At 35.1% G+C, this 18,478-nt stretch overlaps 1 protein-coding gene across 1 annotated transcript in view; it reads right to left on the bottom strand.

Moving 5' to 3' along the window:
* The window catches only part of Tmlhe (trimethyllysine hydroxylase, epsilon), a 67,489-nt gene that overhangs the window by 13,864 nt on the left and 35,147 nt on the right, over positions 1-18,478 (bottom strand). Inside the window, exon 3 of the mRNA XM_013035405.1 lies at positions 11,651-11,827. Within this exon, the coding sequence (XP_012890859.1) occupies positions 11,651-11,827 (177 nt within the window). The remainder of the gene's footprint in view (positions 1-11,650; positions 11,828-18,478) is intronic.

Below are 18,478 nucleotides of genomic sequence, written 5' to 3'. Positions count from 1 at the left end.
TCTGGGCCTGAGCACTGTCCCTCAGCTCTTCAGCTCAAGGCTAGCACTCTACCACTTGAGCCACAGCACCACTTCCAGCTTTTTTTTTCTTTTTGCTTATGTGGTGCTGAGGAATCGAAACCAGGGCCTCAGGCATGCAAGGCAAGCGCTCTACCACTGAGCCAACTTCCCAGTCCAAGAGACTCTTATCTCTAATTAGCCACCAGAAAACTGGAAGTGGTGCTGTGGCTCAAGTGGTAGAGTGCTTGCCTTGAGCTGAAGAGCTGAGGGACAGCACCCAGGCTCAGAGTTCAAGCCCCACGGCCGACAAAAAAACAAAACAAAACAAAAAAACCTCTATTACCCTTGCTTACCCTATTCTCCCCCCACCTTTTTAATCATTTTTAGTTTTATTATACTGTTCTTATAGATACACATAATGCATGTCTACTACATTCAATGTTTATAACTCCTCTCCTTTTCCCTTCATCCTCCTGCTAGTCCAAACATTCCTTTTTTAAAATTATTTCTCCTCCTCCTCTTCTGTCTCTTCCTTCTCTATATTATTATTACTACTTATTTTAGGTTTAGATTCCTCATATAAAAGAAAATATTGAGTTTGGCCTTATCTTTTTTTTGGGGGGGGTCCAGTCGTGGGGTCTGAGCTCTGGGGCCTGGGCGCTGTCCCTCAGCTCTTCAGCTCAAGGCTAGCGCTCTACCACTTGAGCCACAGCGCCACTTCAGGCTTTTTTTTCTTTTTGCTTATGTGGTGCTGAGGAATTGAACCCAGGGCCTCATGCATGCAAGGCAAACGCTCTACCACTGAGCCACCTTCCCAGCCCCGAATTTGGCCTTATCTTGTTCTATATGATGACCTCTAGTTCTTTATATTTTCCAGCAAATAACCTGATTCAATTTTTCCTTATGAATAATATTATTCTTGTGTATTTATACTATATTTTTAGCCCATTCATCTAGCGGGGGCACTTAGACTGCTATAACATAACTACTGTGGAGCACTGGTATAAACATGTTTGTCCAGGTATCTCTATTGTATGCATTCTTGTATGAATTCTTTTCCATATATATGTTCAGGAATGGTGTAGTAGGATCACATAGGTTTATTTTAAGTATCTTGATTATCCTCTATGTTAATTTCGATAGTTACTATATTAATTTACATTGCAATCAAAAGTATATAAGGCTTCTTTTATCTTTGTATTCTTGCCAGTGTTTGTTTTCATGAATAATAGTCATTCTGACTGGAGTAATATGGAATCTCAATATAGTTTTGATTTACATTTCTCTTATGTCTAAGGAAGTTGAAGATTTCCCAGTGTAGTTTGTTTGTTTATTATGACAGTCTTGGGGCTTGAGCTCTGGGCCTCGGTGCTGTCCCTGAGCATTTTTTTTGCTCAAAGCTAGTGCTTTACTATTTGAGCCACAGCTCTAATTCCAGTTTTTTGATGATTAATTGGAGATAAGAGTTTCACAGACTTTCCTGTCTGTGCCAGCTTCAAACCATGATCCTCTAATCTTAGCTTCTTAAGTAGCTATGATTCCAGATGTGAGTTACCAGAGCCTGGCTCTTATGTAGTCATTATACAACAGTTCTTCTCATTGTATGACTGTCATCTGTTCAATTCATTTGCCCATCTAAGGATTAATTGTACCTCTGGTGTTCAATTATTGAGTTCTTTATATATTGTGGATGTAAATAACTTTCCTAATGAATAGCTAGCAAGATTTCCTTCTATTCCGTAAATTGTCTCTTCATAATGTCAATACTTGAATGTGCAGAAAAATTTTATTTCGATGTAATTCCAACTGTCAATTCGTGCTTATTTCTGGAGACCTATTCAGAAAGCCATTGCCTATGTCTTCAAGTGTTTTCCCTGCTTTCTTACATTATGAACTTTGATCCATCTTGAATTTGATTTTTGCACAAGGTGAGAGGAGTCTCACTAGATATATGGATATACAGTCTAACCAACACCATTTGTTAAAGAGGCTGTCTTTTCTGTGTGCAGGTTTATGTATGACTTTAGTTTGTACAATAATATGTAAGTTTTGGTTTTGTATTGTTTCCCAGAAGTCTTGCATATTCTGTTCACAAGTTCTTATTTCTTCTTTATTATTGTCTGAATGTTCTCACTCATTAACCTTGTCTTCAAGCCCTGAAATCTTCTCTTTTGCTTGGTATAGTTTGTTAGGGAGACTTTTTATTGCCTTTTAAAAATTTTGCTTTATTGAACTTTTCATTTCCAGTATATCTGTCTTCCTCTTTTTTTGTAATCTTATTTATTGAACTTCTCATTCATATCCTCTTGAAATTTCCTCCCAAACTCAATTTTTCCTCCTTTCTCATTCCTTCTCTCCTCCCATCCTATCCCTCCTTTCCATCCTTCCCTCCCTTGCCTCCCTCCCTTCCTCCCTCCCTCTTTCCCTTCCCATCCCTTCCTCCCTCCCTTCCTTCTTTCCTGAGATTTTCATACATGTACATAAGATTCTTTGACTGATTATACTTATCCTTCCGGTTCTTCATACTTAAACTTTTTCATCCCTCCATTGGTTCTTTTTTTTTGTGCCAGGACTGGGGCTTGAACTCAAAGCCTCTTGTTTTTGCTTAGCTTTTGTGTTCAAGTATGATACCCTACCACATGAACCATACTTCAATTTCAGGCTTTTTGCTGACTAATTGGATATAAGAATCCAGGAGCTATTTTTGCCTAGGCTGGCTTCAAATCTTGATCCTCAGGTCTCAGTTTTCCCAGTTAATGGATTAAAGTTGTATATTTCCTGCACTGGTCTAATTCCCTTCTTATTCCCTAATAGTTCCTTCATCTACTTTCATGCCCTTTGTTTTTATGACTCCATATGAGAGTAATACGTACTACAGTTCCATCCATTTTCCTGAAAATGACATGAATTCATTTTTCTTAATGGCCTTTTAAAAATTATTTTTACTGGGGTTTGAACTCAGGGTATACAGGTACTCTACAACTTGATATTGTCTCCAGGGTATACTTGTTCAGTGAGATGAGATTCCATGCTTAGATCCCCAAAACACATTTTTTCTAACTAATGTGTTTATAGTCAGGGAAAAAAATTACAAAGTGGTTTTAATGAGCCATGATTCAGTGAATGACAATTTGTCCTAGCTACAGTACTAAGAATCAAATTCTATACTTTTAACACATGTAAAATCGATTCAGTTTCACTGGACAGCACAAGAGGAAGAAAGTGAAGAAAGCTAAAGTAATCATGCCAAGCTATGAAAAAAAATTGCACGAATCCCTTATATAGCTTAAATAAAACTACTTCTCTACTGAAGGAAAAAAGAGAACTCAAACAAAAATCCCTATCTGTAACTAATGGATTCTCAACAGAAGTAATAAGAACACACACCAGAGAAGAGTGTCTTTACAATAAATAGTGCTGAAAAAATTGACTAGACACATGTAGAAGACTTAAATTAGATCCCTCTTATCAGTTATAGAAGTCAACTGAAAATGGATTTAAAACTTAAAGGTAAGACCTCAAGATATGAAGCTACTAGAAGAAAATATAGGGGAAATTCTACATGACACTTGATAAGCAAGGATTTTTTTCTGAGAAATCATAAAAATATAGGAAATGAAAACAAAAATAGAGAAATGGAATTTGATAAAACGGAAAGGCTTCTGTACAGCGTAAGAAATAAATACAATGAAGAGACAACCTGTAGAATAAGGAAATACAAAAGGAACTCAATAGCAAAAAGACTCCAAATAATCTGATTTAAAATTGGCAGTACAGATTCTACATTACAGTTAGGTAAGTGGAAGTTTTTGGTGGTCTATTTTATACTAAACACCTAAAAATAATAACAATATACTATTTCAAAAAGCTGGAAGAAAGTTTTAAGTTTTCATTAATGCACATTATACAAATTAAAGGGTTTCATTGTGATATTTCTATATAGGTATTTAATATACTTTGATTATATTCACTATATTACTCCATCTCTTTCCCTTTCCTCCCTTTTTCTTTTTTTCCCCCAACTCCTCAGTAGTATCTCTTTTACATTTATGACCTTTCTTCTCCCCTCCTTTAGTTTCCACAAATAAGAGAAAACATGTGATACTTTGTGGGAATGGTTTATTTCACTTACCATGATGACTTCCAGTCCCATTCATTTTTTTCAACAAGCAACATCATTTCATTCTTCTGTACACTGAGTAAAACTCACTCTGTATGTGTGTGTGTGTATGTGTATAGATGAATGGGTAAATGTGATATATGTGTGTGTAAATAAAATGTTATATATGTAACATTTATAAAATCATTTATTTATATATAACATACATAAATATATGTATAGTATATACACATAGATATGTGTATATGTATATTTCACATTTTATTTATTCATTCACATATTGATGGTACCTAGGCTAGTTCTCTAGTTTAGCTTAAAAAACTGGGTATACAGATATCTTTGTAGTTTATTGACTTTGATACTTTAGAGTATATATCCAGAAGAACTATGTTTGGATTATATAGAAGTTCTATTTTTTTTTGTGTGTCAGTGTGGGGCTTGAACTCTGGGCCTGGACACTATCCCTCAGCTCTTCAGCTCAAGGCAAATGCTCTGCTACTTGAGCCACAGTGTCACTTCCGGTTTTCTGATTGGTTGATTGGAGATAAGAGTCTCATGGAGTTTCCTGCCTGGTCTGGCTTTATACTGTGATCCTCAGATCTCAGCCTCTTGAGTAGCTAGGATTACAGGCATGAACCACCAACACCCAGCAGAAGTTCTATTTTTTTTTAAAGGAACTTCCATACTGATTTCTATATTGGCTGGACTTGTTTACATGCTAATCAGTAGCGGATAAAAATTCTTCCTTCCTACACCCATGCCTTCATTTGTTGTTATTTGTTTTCTTGATATCTGTTTTAATTTGGATGAGGTAAAGTATTAATAGAGTTTTGATTTACATTTCCTTGATGCCTAAGGATGGCAAGTGTTTATTGGCTGTCTGTACTATTTCCTTTGCAAAAGTATCTGTTCATTGCTTACTTGTATTTTTCTTTCCTTTTTTTTTTTTTTGTATGTGCTGGTACTGGCTGGGGCTTGATCTCACAGCTTTATGCTCTTGCTTAGTGCTCAGCTTTTTCACTCATAGCTAGTGCTCTACCACTTGAGCCACACCTCTAGTTCCTCCAATTCCTACTTATTGACAAGAGAATTTACTTTTATGTTGTATGTTTTTTTCAGTTCTTTCTATGTTATAGATATTAAATTCTTTTCAGAAGAATATCTAGTAAGTATCTTCTCCCAGCTTTTGGTGCTAGTACTGTGGCTTGAACTCAGTGCCTGGGTGTTGTCCCTTAGCTTTATCTGCTCAAGGCTAGTGCTTTATCACTTCCATAGTTCTACTTCTGGCTTTCTGCTGGTTAATTGGAGATAAAATTCTCATAGTTTTCCTGCCTGGGCTGGCTTTGAACCACAATCCATAGATCTTAGCCTCCTGAGTACTAGGTTATAGGCATGAGCCACCAGCACCCAGTTTTTCCCATTTTTAGATAATCTGTGTTGTCTGTTTCTTTTGCTGTATAGAAGTTTCTAGTTTGGTACAATCCATTTTGTCAGTTGTCTTATTTCCAAACCAATTGTATTCCTATTCAGGAATTACTTGTGCTTATATCTTGAAGAGTTTCTCATATACTTTACCCTAGAAACTAAGAAGTTCTACATCTTATATTAAGGCTTTTGACCCACTTTGACTTAACTTTTTGTATAGAAGTTTAGTCTCAGTCTTCAGTCTTATATAGATATCCAGTTTTCATGGCATCATTTGTTAAAGAGGCCGCCATTTTTCTAATTTATGTTTTTGGCACCTTACTTAAGAATCAAACGGCTAATAGGCTTCATCTGATCTCTGAATGTTCTATTTTATTGCATTGTTCTTTTCTAAATAATTTTTGCAGTGTCAGGGATTTAGCTGAAAGCCTTGTATTTTGTTGGTAAGCACTCTAGCAATTAGGCCATGTTCCTATTTGTTTTTCTTTTTTATTTTCAGGTAGGGTTTCACAGTAATTTTGTCTAGGCTGGCCTCAAATCCCTTTCCTCCTGTTTTTGCCTTCCAAGTAGCTAGGATTACAAGCATGTACCACAGCACCTGATGGTTTGGCCTTTTTTTTTTCTTTTTCATTTTTGGTGGTATAGGGAATCATGCTGGGTAGACACTCTTTGGCTTGAGCTTCAACCCTTGTTGCTGTGGTTACTTTTGTGATAGAGTCTTACTTTCTGCCTAGTCTGGTCTGAGGCCCAATCCTCTAACACTTTCCAATCAAGCTGGGATGACAAATGTAAACCACCACATTCAGCACTTTTTGGGTTCTCTTTTGGTTCAGCTTTTTTGCCCAGGGTGGCCTAGAACCACAATCCTCTTGATTTTACCCTTCCTCATAGGGATGTTGACAGGTGTGTACTATAGTGCCTAGATATTGGTTGAGATGGGTTCTTGCAATCTTTATGCTTAGGCTAGCCTCAAAATGAGATCCTTCTAATCTCTGCCTCTTGAGTAGCTAGGATTAGATACGAATCACCAGCACCAGGTAGGTGTTGAGTCCCACAGATCTTGTATGTTCTGTTCATACATTCTTCTTATTTTTGTCTGACTGTTACAGCATATCTACCTTATCTTTAAGTCCTATTACTCTGTCTTCTATGTTGTCTAGTTTTTAGATAAGGCTTGCAATTGAGTTTTAAAATATGACCTTATTGAGCTTTACATTTACAAAATTTCAATTTGATTTTATTCTAAATTTTTATTCTTATTGAGTGAATCTCATATCCTGTATTGTCCTCCTTATTTCATTCAGTTGTTCATTTATATTCTCTTTGAATTTATTTTGGTTTTTAATCATGTCTTTGATTTCTTCAATCATTTTTATAATTATTTGAATTATTCAGGCCTTCATCCATTTCACTATTAGAATCTGTCTGTGTGGAAGAGCTGATTTTTGTGGGACTTTTACTGTATGGAGATTTGAACATCTAGGCCAAGTTATTGGAAGAGTTAATCTCTTATTATTTTTTAGTTGAAATATTTTCAAAGTTCAGGCAGGACTGGGTAGTGACAGAGTCAAAGTGCAGCTTCTTGTAGCTGGAGTTTGGGCATAGTTTAGTAATCAGATTTTCATACAAACTTCTGTAGTCACTGAGGACAAAACCAACTACACCAAAAGGAGAATATTAGGTTCAAAAGCAATTGTAATGATAGACATATTCACTCTAGAAATAGAGTACTGCCTGTTTGAAAATAATTACCAACTTCACCAAATAATTATCAACTTCAATAACCTGGAGGAATAAAATATTAAAGATAATATTATTTGAACAAAGATGCTACTAGTGAATGAAAACAGCAATGGTATAAAAACAGGAGAAATAATACTATTGAATAGCATAAAAATAGAGAAGTAAAAATGAGAGAAGAAAGAAGCAAATGGAGGAGGTATCAAGAAAAATAATTAAAATTAGCCAATAGTAAAGTGGGAAACAGATCATATTATTATTATGATTATTACTCAGAGAAAATGAAACAATCTAAAACTACAATAATACAGAAGAATTGTAGAAAGGGGAATAAAAAAGAGAAGAAAAGGCAAGAACAAGACAAAATATCTAACTGGAGAATGAAAGTGAATAAAAATGGAGGGAGGGAGAAAGGAGAGGGATAGTTGAAAATTAAATATTTAAAGCTGGTTGTGGTAGCTCACATTTATAATTCCAACTATTGGGAAGCTGAGGCAGGGAGACTGCAAGCCCCAGGATCACATAGGCCCTATAAGGAGAGGCAAAGAAATTAGATCTTAAATGGAAAAGTCATGAAAGGGAAGTCCAAAAGTGAAAAAGAGCAAAAGAAGAGAATAATTTTTTAATAAAAAAGAAAACAGGCATCTAGTCCTCTGAAAATGTTCATCTTGTGGGCTGTAGTGTGAACTGTGGGATCAGTGCCCACTGGGTTTTCTTTACTTGGCAAGGGAAGTCTGTGTAGTATTGACTTCCTCTGTTTTCTTTTGTGTTCTCCTAGCAACCAGAGGGCATATTTTGTAGGGAAGGATGGCAATATCCTGCAGTGGCAGAATGCTCTGCTGGTCTCTATCCTCTAGATCTTTGTCTCCCAGAGCTCTTCCCACTTAGGAAGTGACTTCCACTTTGTGACTCTGACCAGTCTTCACTATGTGATGCTCTTCACATCCCTAATGCAGACATATATATATATATATATATATATATATATATATATATACACACATATATATATATGTATGTATATATATGTATATGTATATAAAGATACTGTACAGAGGGGTTACACGAGTAAGGTAAGGAGTACATTTCCTATGGAGCATTGTTATCCCCTCCTTTGTTTTTCTAAACAGTCAGTTTTTGCTGAGCTATTCCTAAAACACTTGTCTTACAGTTTATTATTTTTCACTTTGGCTGTCACCCATTGTCGTTTTCCATCTGGCCTAATCCACCATAAACACACTAGCCACACTTTCTTGATCTTTGTTAATCATATCCATGGTTATATCATTTTAGATATGAACTTTGCCCTGTTATATTTTCACACAACTCTTGCATTATCTTTTATTAAATCTGTCTTTTGACCTCATTGTGCCTGCTTGTCTCCTGTCTTAGTCTTTGCTATGCAGACTTTCTTGTGTGGCTAAATCAGTTCTCTACACCAGCACTCAGTGATCCTTGTGTGTTCGTGGAGCCTACATGATATTTCTGACTTCTGAAGTTTCTAGCTCAGGGTCTTTTGTTTCTATGGCTAGTCCTGGTGCTTGAACTCAGGGCCTGGGCACTGTCCTTGAGCTTCTTTTGCTCAAGGCTAGCACTCTACCACTTGGGCCACAGTACCACTTTCAACTTTTTCTGTTTATGTGGTACTGAGGAATCAGACCCAGGGCTTCATGCATACTAGGCAAGCTACTCCACCACTAAGCCACATTCCCAGCCCATGGCTCAGGATCTTTACAAAATGTGTTCCTGCCAGTACACCATGCTGAAAAGGAAAGAACTTTTCCAGTGATCACCCATGCCCTATGTTGACTCTAAGATCTCTTTTTGGCTAGGCTGAAAATCTAAATCTGTTTGATACTGAGTTCAAAATTACGTTTTCTGAGTCTCTCATTCTTTCATTTTTGCTCCCTTCCTTTGGTAATTGCTTCTACCCACACAATTCACAGAAGTTTTCACCCTCCATATTCTGTTCTCCAAGACTCTGTTTGTTAAATAAGATAACCTATGTTCAAACCTGAAACCACAGAGTGTTTTTTTCCTTTGGCTCTTGTTTATTTGTTCTTTCTTTTGTCCCAGGCTGAGCCCTTTGCAGCTTTGTATGCTCCATTCCATACTAGTCAATTGGTGCACTGGAGCAGACATTTTCTCCCTCTGTTCAGCTTGCTAATACTACCCATTTTTCTTTAAAAAATAGTTCTACCTGTACACTACTGAAATCTCAGTGCCTTCCCACTATCACCCATCTTAAAGGCTAGTTGCTTTCCAGCTGCTCCTGCTCATTTCCCTAGAAATGTATGTGATATTAATTTACCACCTTAAAAACTTCTCATATTTTTCTTGATCTTTGTAGGTTGGGTGCATCTGAAGAAGTAGAGACTCTCCTAGTATTTGAAGGTTGACTTTGTCTTAGAAAACCCCATCTGAGGGAAGGGATGGGAAGGGGAAAAGAAAACCAAAAACAAAAACCCATCTGACATGTTCCATAGGCATCTTTTTAGTTTTCCAGTTGTTTCCTACCTGGACATATGAAAGGACTTTTCACCATAAAGATATGATAAATGTTTGAGGACATAGTTGTGTTTGACCTGATTTAAACATTACACAATATGTAGCATGTATCAAAACATCACACAGTACCCCATGAATATGTATAATTTGTGTTATATATCAGATAAAAATAAATTTAATATTAAGATGGGAAATAATACATTTCTCAAAAGAAGATGTATAAATGGTCAAGTATACAAAATGCTCAATATCATAAATTATCAGGGAAGTACAAATCAAAATCATGAGATACTACCTTACTTCAATTATTGGAATGGCTATTATAAAAAAGACAAATAATAACAAATAGTAGCAAGAATGTGTAGAAAGAGAAATTCTTATAACCTGTTGTAGCAATGTGTAGTATTTTGGTTTTCTGTGTGTAAATTAATAATTATGTAAGTTAGTACAGCCACTACGGAAAACAGAGTTTTTCCATAGAATGACCAGATGATCCAGCAATCCCATTATTAGGTTTATAGCTGAAAGAAATGAAATAAGCTGGGTGCCAGTGGCTTATGCCTATAATTCTAGATACTCAGGAGGCTAAGATATAAGGATCATGGTTCAAAGCTAACCAGGGCAGGAAAAGTCTGCAAGACTCTCATCTCCAATTAATCACCAAAAAACTGTAAGTGGAGCTGTGGCTCAATATTAGCCTTGAGCAAAAAAGCTCATGGATATTGCCAGGTCCTGAGTTCAAACACCAGGATCTGCATGCATAGACAAAAGGAAATGAAATAATAGTATCCATATGCAGAAAACTGAAACTGGATCCCTATCTATCCCCTTGCACCAGTATCAATTCAAAATGTATCAAAGACCATAATGTAAGGTCTGAAACCATGAAACTATTACAGGTAGAAGGTAGGAGAAACAGTAGGTCTCAGGCAGGAATTTTCTGAGTAAAGATCCAGAAAAAAGACTGCCTACAGACCACAAAATATATGTCTCCGTCTATTTTTGTTGCTACAACAAAACATCAGAGGCTCATTTAGGTCATGATTTTGATGTTTGGAAAATCTAAATATCCATCATGTTCTCACCATTCAATCATGCATGCAACAATCATTGAAAACTTCCCCATTGAGGGTTATGCTTGGCCTCAGATGACAAGTATAAACTCTACAGTTCTGTCAAGATTTATCTCAAGGAGCTTTCAGTCTTTTCATCCTTATCAACCGTCTGAGGAAAGCAAGGCAGGTATTATGATCCCTGCTTTATAAATAGAAAAGTGAAAACAAAGGGTGTGTGACTATGCTGAGTCACACAGTTAGCTCACCATGGGGCTGGCTGGAGCATTGGAGTCTTCTCTCTATCTTAAACTCTTTCCATTTTTCCCACACTAAAGCAAGATGGTGAAGAACACAAGCTTGGAGCTAAGGTGGACTCAGTTCCACCATTTCTCAGCTGTGTGCTCTTGGGGTCATTCTTTAATGGCTCCATGCTTCAATTTTACCCTCTATAGAACACTCTACACTTGAGCCACAGCATCACTTCCAGCTTTTTCTGCTTATGTAGTACTGAGGAATCGAACCCAGGGCTCCATGCATACTAGACAAGCACTCTACTACCAAGCCACATTTCCAGCCTCTAGTTTCATCTTTATCCCGCCACTCTAGCTAAGTTTCTTAGATGGTATTCAGTCTTAGCATTAAGTACCATATTAGTAGTGAAGAGAAAAACTAAGACTCTTCAAAATTCTTCTAAGGGGAAAAATTAACTGAAAGAATATTCTAGTTTGGAGAGGACCAAACTTCTTTCACAAAATCATTGTTCTTTAGACTACTACAAATAAGAATAAGTCTATTTACTTACAAGTGAAAAAGAGTGTAGTCTCATCCAGATGAATGGTCTTTGGCTTGATATATAAATCCACACTAGCAGTGTCCAAGCTGCGCTGGTGAGTCTTAGAGTTGTAGCATGATGCTGAGCGGCAGTGATCTCGAAGCCAGACATAATCAAAGTGCATCACAGTATTAGCATATTGCAATTCTAAAGAAAATATTACATTCATCAGAAATATTTATTTAAGAAAACTGAACAGAATAAATAGCCAGAAAACTTCTAGAAGATTTATACCAAGAACAAAGACAATAAAAATAATTCCTTACCAATTATTAAAACATAATATATACCTTCTATAGTTAAAATGGTGTGATACTGATATAAGAATAGACCAAATAATGGAAGAGTATAAGAAGACCAGAAATACATCTAAATGGGTAGATGGATATAGGATGCCCTTGCACTATGTTAGCAACTCTTTTGTTAAGGTGAAGTTACATGAAAATGAAAACTCACAAAAAGTCAAATACTTTCCTATGAACCAATTTACTAATTTAGAAAAGTAAACAAAAAAGAAATCAAATTTATAAAAGCAACAAAACTATAAATTACCTAGGAATAAATGAAAATATGGAGGAATGCTATGGAGAGACCCATAAAACCATGTTGAAAGACTTGAAAGAAAGCTATAAGGAGAAGTACCATGTTTACAGAGGCAAATTCCATGTAATTGTGATCTATACCCTAGTGAAATTTTCATGTAATGGATGTCAAGTCCAAAATCCATGCTGAAAAAGAACAGATTCATAATTTTGAGAAAGAAGAAAGTATGGGTATCAGATATAAAAAACTTATTATAAAATGATAGTTTTTAAAGTATCAGTATAGAATAAATAAGTAGATCAAGGGAACATTACAAAGACTCATTCATAATATGAACCTGTAGTACATGAAAAATGTGGTATTTCCTAACTCTAGGAGAAAGATGGGCTCTTCAATGAGTGGTATTGGAAAAATTAATATTTCAAACAATAAACTGTCTTTGTAACAGAAGTACATTTCTGATAGATTAAAATATAAAACATTATCTGTCAACCTCCTTGAGATAGGAAAGGCTGTTTTATATACTACAAAAAGAACAAAATATAAAAACATTTTATTTTGCAAACAATATAAAAACCTTAAAGCAAAATAGCAGAAAGCAAAAACACCCCAGCAGATTTGAATTTTGAATGTGTCCCAGTCCACACATACATCCTTTGGCAAAGGGCTTTAAGAATGACCTTTGATCACTAGTGGAATGATTACTAAACCATCTGAGGATTCTCAATTTTAGCGTTATGGATATCAAGGTTAGATAATTTTTTGTTGCAGGGTACTATTTTGTATGTTGTAGTATGCTTAGTAGCATCTCTGGTCTCTATGCAACCAGTAGCATCTTCCTCTCCATTATGACAGACCAAAATGTCCCTAGAGATTGCTAAATATGACATTGTGGGGAGGGTGGGGAAAATCGTGCTAAGTTGTGAGGCACAAAGCTATGGTGACTCCAGAACAATGTCTAGGGAATCACAGTTTAAAAAACTGAAGTAGACACAACAGTGGTTGCACACTCAACAGAATTACTTCAGGCAAGTCGGCAAACAAACAAATATGAAAAGCAGAACAATAATCCCATTAATGTCAGAACTCAGTTACTGCAAGATATCAATTAAACTACCGGGGTCTTCAACAAAAAAAAAATCATGGTAGGCAATATACTAAAAATCCAGATATTGAAGTCAACGGAGAGTCTGAAACAACTACAATACTTTGGAACTGCTGATATTATGGGATGAAGTTGTTTATTTGGTGATGTCCTTTTAAAGTTGGACTTATTATCATAGGATCAAAGTGGGAATGATAAGCAAAATTATGCGTGTAATGATTATTTTGTCAACTTGATCGGGCCATGGGAGTGCCCAGGAATCTGGCTAAATATTAATCCTGAATATGCCTATGAAGTTGTTTCTGGAAGTGATTAACATTTGAATCAATAGATTGAGTAAAAAATTTTCTCCAGAGTGTAGGTGGGTGTTACTCTACATTGAGGGTCTGAATGAAACAAAAAGGTAGAAGGGAGAATTATGTTGACACAATAGTCTTTTGATCTTAGACTGGAGATTATACTATAAACTTTCTATCTAGGACCCTTAGACTTGGACTATAACTTATATCATTAGTTCTTTTCATTCTCAGGCCATCAGACTGAAACTGGAACTACACTGGTAGTTTTCCTGTGTCTCTAGTTTAAAGATGAGATTGAGGTACTCCTAAGCCTCTACAAAATTGCATGATCTAATTCCTTGTCTGTCTGAGTGTTCATATTACACCTACACATACAATTTCCCAGTTGATTCTCTTCTGTTTCTCTGTAGAACATTGACTAGTGTGAAAACTGGTAGTGAGAAGTAAGGTACTAATATAACAAACATCTTAAAATTTGGAAGTGGCTTTAGAACTTGGAAGTAGGTAGAAGCTGGAGAGGTATACTAGAAAAATTCAAGATTACCACAAATGGAATGCTAAAGGTGATTCTGGTGAAGGCTCAGAAATAAAAGGGGAGAGCTGAGTTAAGAAAAACCCTGCATTTTCTTAGACAATACATAAATAATCATAAATAGAATTTTGGTAGAAGTGTGGATGGTAAAGGCCTTTCTCATAAGGTGTCAGACAGAAATGAAGATGATACCATTGGACAATGAGAAAAAAAAGTGACCCCTTTAATAAAGGGGCAACCCCCCCCCAGGCTGAATTGTCAAAGACAACTTGAGAACAATTAAGGAGGATATTTAGCTAAGATGATTTCTAACCAAACATTGAAGAAACACTGGCTCCTTCTGACTTCTTACAATAAAATATAGGATGAATGAAATAAGGAACTATTAAGTAAAATAGCAACCGGAACTTCATGCTTTAGATTTTTTATTTATCTTATTCACATTGTAAACAATGAGAAAACATGTTCTGAAGAGAACAGTAAAGTGTGGCTGACCCAACATTTGATAAAGAATTAAGTGTGGGTATGAACCACTGTCCTACTCAACCATCTTAATAGATGCCAGGAACAGAGATAGGATTAAACCTGAAGAGACATTTATGATAAATGGATATTAAATTTTGTTGTTTTTTGATTCTAATAATATCACATAACATTTTTAATTTGTTATTTTCATGAATACATAAATCATTGCTTTGAAAAAAAATTAAACCAACCTTGCATTCCTGGATGGACTACCTGATTTTGATATATTATCTTTCATATGATATATTATCTTTCGTATATATTGTTGAATTCAATTTGTTCATATTCTGATTAGGGTTTTTGTGTCTATGGTCATGAACTACTACCCTCCAGTTACTTTTCACTATCTTTTTTTTGGTGAAGGAGAGTGATTAATGGATTTGATATTATAAAAGAACTGCATAATAAAATAAGTCATTTATTTTCTGGAAGAGAATGAAAGAAGGAGTGATATTTCTTTTTCAGCATTTGGTAGAGTTTATAGTTAAACAATCTGGGTCTGATGTTTTTGACTTTGTAATATTTTGACTAGTAATCCTATTTTTTATAATATACATAGGACTACTCAAGTTATTTATTTCTCCTGGAATACATTTTGACAATTTGTGTGTATCTTGTTTCAGCTGTCATAACAAAATGTTATAGACTGAGTAGCTTAACAGAAATTTATTAATCACAGTTTTGAAGGCTGGATATCCAGATCAAGTTTTGATTTGGTTCCTGGTGAAGGAGAGAGAGAGATCTCAACCATTCCTTCCACTTTTATAAAACACAAGTTTTATTTTATCAGGGTTCTACTCATGTAACCTCACTTAATCTTAATTATGTTCTTCAAAGAACTGTCTCAGTATAGTTATAAAGGGATTGTAGAGCTTCAATAAATGAATTTTTGGTGGATACAATTGAGTCCATAATAGTTTATTTACAGGAATTGGTCTCTTTTATTTAACTTACCAAATTTGTGGGCACAGAATGTTTTTGTAGTATTCCCCTTTTTGTCCTAATATCATTAAGATCAATAAAAATTATTGATGTTGGTAATTTGTTTCTTTCTTTATTCTTGGTTAACCTGGATAGAAGTTAATCAATTTTATTTATTTCAAGGAAACAGATTTTGGGTTCATTGATTTTCTTGTTTCTCTCCATTTTCAATGTCACTGGTTTGTGGTCTGTCAATTCCATTTCTTGTGCTATTTTTAAGTTTAATTTGTTCTTATTTATCTAATTTCCCAATGTAGTATGTAGCTTAGGCTATTTATCCATTCATTTACTTATTTATTTTTATTTTCTAATATATGTATGCATTGCATTCATTTCTTTCCAACCAATGCTTTAGCTGCTTCCTGAATTTCAATAGGCTATGTATTCATTTTTACTTAGTTCAAAACATTTTTAATTTCCATTAAAGCTGTCTATTCATGTACTTTTTAGAGGTCTATGGCTTAATTTCAAAATACTTGGGGCTATTCTATTTTTAAGTTTTTATTCCTACTTGACTATTGTATGATCAAAGTACGTATCTGTTGTTAAGAGTCTTTTAACTTTTTGAACTTTGTTTTATGGCTCAGATTGTAGTCTATCTTAGTGGATGCTTCATGTGCTCTTCAGAACAATGTGTAGTCCACTACAGTTGAGTGAATTCTTCTACAAATGTCAGTTAGTTCTAGTTAGCTGAAAATGCTGTTCAGGCTATCCATATCCTTGCAGATTTCTTTCCTAGCTAATTTATCAGTTGCTGAAAAAGAATGTCTCTAATGACAATTGGGATTTTGGTTATTTCTATCAGTTTTTGTTTCATGGATTTTGATGGTCTATTTTTACATTTTTTGAGAAATGATCTAATTATTGCTATATCATGTGCCTCTTTATCGTAGACAATCTTTCTTATCCTGAAGATTGCTTTGTCTAGAGTTAATATAGTTACTGGGAGGTCTTGAGTTGAAAGCTTTTTCTCTAAGTTCATGAATAAAACAAGGATATTCACATTTGGCATTTCAAGTCAACATAGGACTAGAACTTATAGCCAGAGTAATTAGGTAAGAAGAAGAAATTAAAGGAATGGTTTTACATATAGAAAACAATAAAGATTCCACCAAAACTCTTAAATAATTAATAAATGAGTTCAGTGAAGTTGTAGGATACAAAATCAGCATGTGAAATTAGTACTATTTCTACACATTAACAATGAACTATCCCCCAAATTAATAATAATCCCGTTTGCATTTGTCACAAAAATAAAATACTTAGGAATATCTTTAATGGAGTAAAAAAATCTGTGTACTATAATACATTGATGAAAGAAATGTTAAATATATTCTATCTTCATAGATTGGAAAAGTTAATACTGGAAAAATGTCCATACTACTTGAAGTAATCTATGATTTAATGTAATTCCTTTAAAAATGCCAATGAAGCTAGATTTTTAAACTTATAATCTAGATTTTTATAAACTTATAATGTAAATATGTTGGGTGATATCAAAGTGTATACAAATGTATTAACTGAATTGTGATAGATTCAAGGGATACAAATGGATTAACTGAAATATGGTAGATTCAAAGGAGGACTCTATAATTCTTTTAAGAGGCAAAGTTAAAGTTGAACAAAGTAAACACCAGGAAGTAAGTACTTGAAAGGGGTGGGGTGGGTCAAGGGAAAAGAGGTAGACAAATGAAGAGGAAAAAAGGGAGAGAATACAGTCAAGAATTCAGTGGAAATCCTACAAAATTAAGAGTCAGGGAAAGGAGTGGTAGGGGAGGGATGGGTGAGAATGTTGAAAGGAGTGACATTGAGTAAGGTGCCTTATATTCATAAACTTTTTTATTCATAAACTTTTTAAAATGGCAACTCCTTTGTACAACTATTTAAAGATAATATAAAATAAGCAAATATAAAAAGGGGTGACAGGGATCAATATGTACTATATTCATAAACTCCTTTGTTAGGAAGTGGCGCTGTGGCTCAAGTGGTACAGCGCTAGCCTTGAGCTGAAGAGCTGAGGGACAGTGCTCAGGCCCAGAGTTCAAGCCCCAAGACCGACCAAACAAAAAAACAAACAAAAAAAACAAAACTCCTTTATTAAATGGCAACTCCTTTGTATAACTACTTAAAGATAATTAAAAAAGGGGGCTGGGAAGGTGGCTCAGTGGTAGAGTGCTTGCCTTGCATGCATGAGGCCCTGGGTTCGATTCCTCAGCACCACATAAGCAGAAAATAAAAGCTGGAAGTGGTGCTATGGCTTAAGTGGTAGAGTGCTAGCTTTGAGCTGAAGAGCCGAGGGACAGCGCTCAGGCCCAGAGTTCAGGCCCCACAACTGGAACAAAAACAAAAAAAAAGATAATTCAAAAAGGAAAATTTTCTCAAAATTACTTTTGACACTCTACATGATCAGTGGCGTTTCTCTAGTAACAAACTATAGAAATGATCCCTGAAAGTATAGCCTTTCAAAAGTATTTTTAGTCCTAAATTACCTGTCAGGATGGATCATTTTAATGCCTGTGTTTTGCAAATCTGATTCTGATTCTGCTTTGTCTATTTTCAGTTTTGTTACTTCATATTTATTTTAGCATGTTTTATAATTTTGTTATTGTTGAAAGCATACAGGTAAGTATAGCAAATAATACTGAAGCAAATAGGACTTTATCATAAATATATTAATTTGGTGATGAATTTGATCATGTTTTCTGCTTATTATTTTTATGGCTACCAAAGGCATTACATTTCTTTTTTTTAATTTTTTTTTTGGGTCCGGTCATGGGGCCTGAACTCTGGGCCTGGGCGCTGTCCCTCAGCTC

Source organism: Dipodomys ordii, unplaced genomic scaffold (genome assembly GCF_000151885.1).
Source record: "Dipodomys ordii isolate 6190 unplaced genomic scaffold, Dord_2.0 Scaffold209, whole genome shotgun sequence".
NCBI lineage: Eukaryota > Metazoa > Chordata > Mammalia > Rodentia > Heteromyidae > Dipodomys > Dipodomys ordii.
This window is presented reverse-complemented; position numbering and strand designations above follow the sequence as displayed.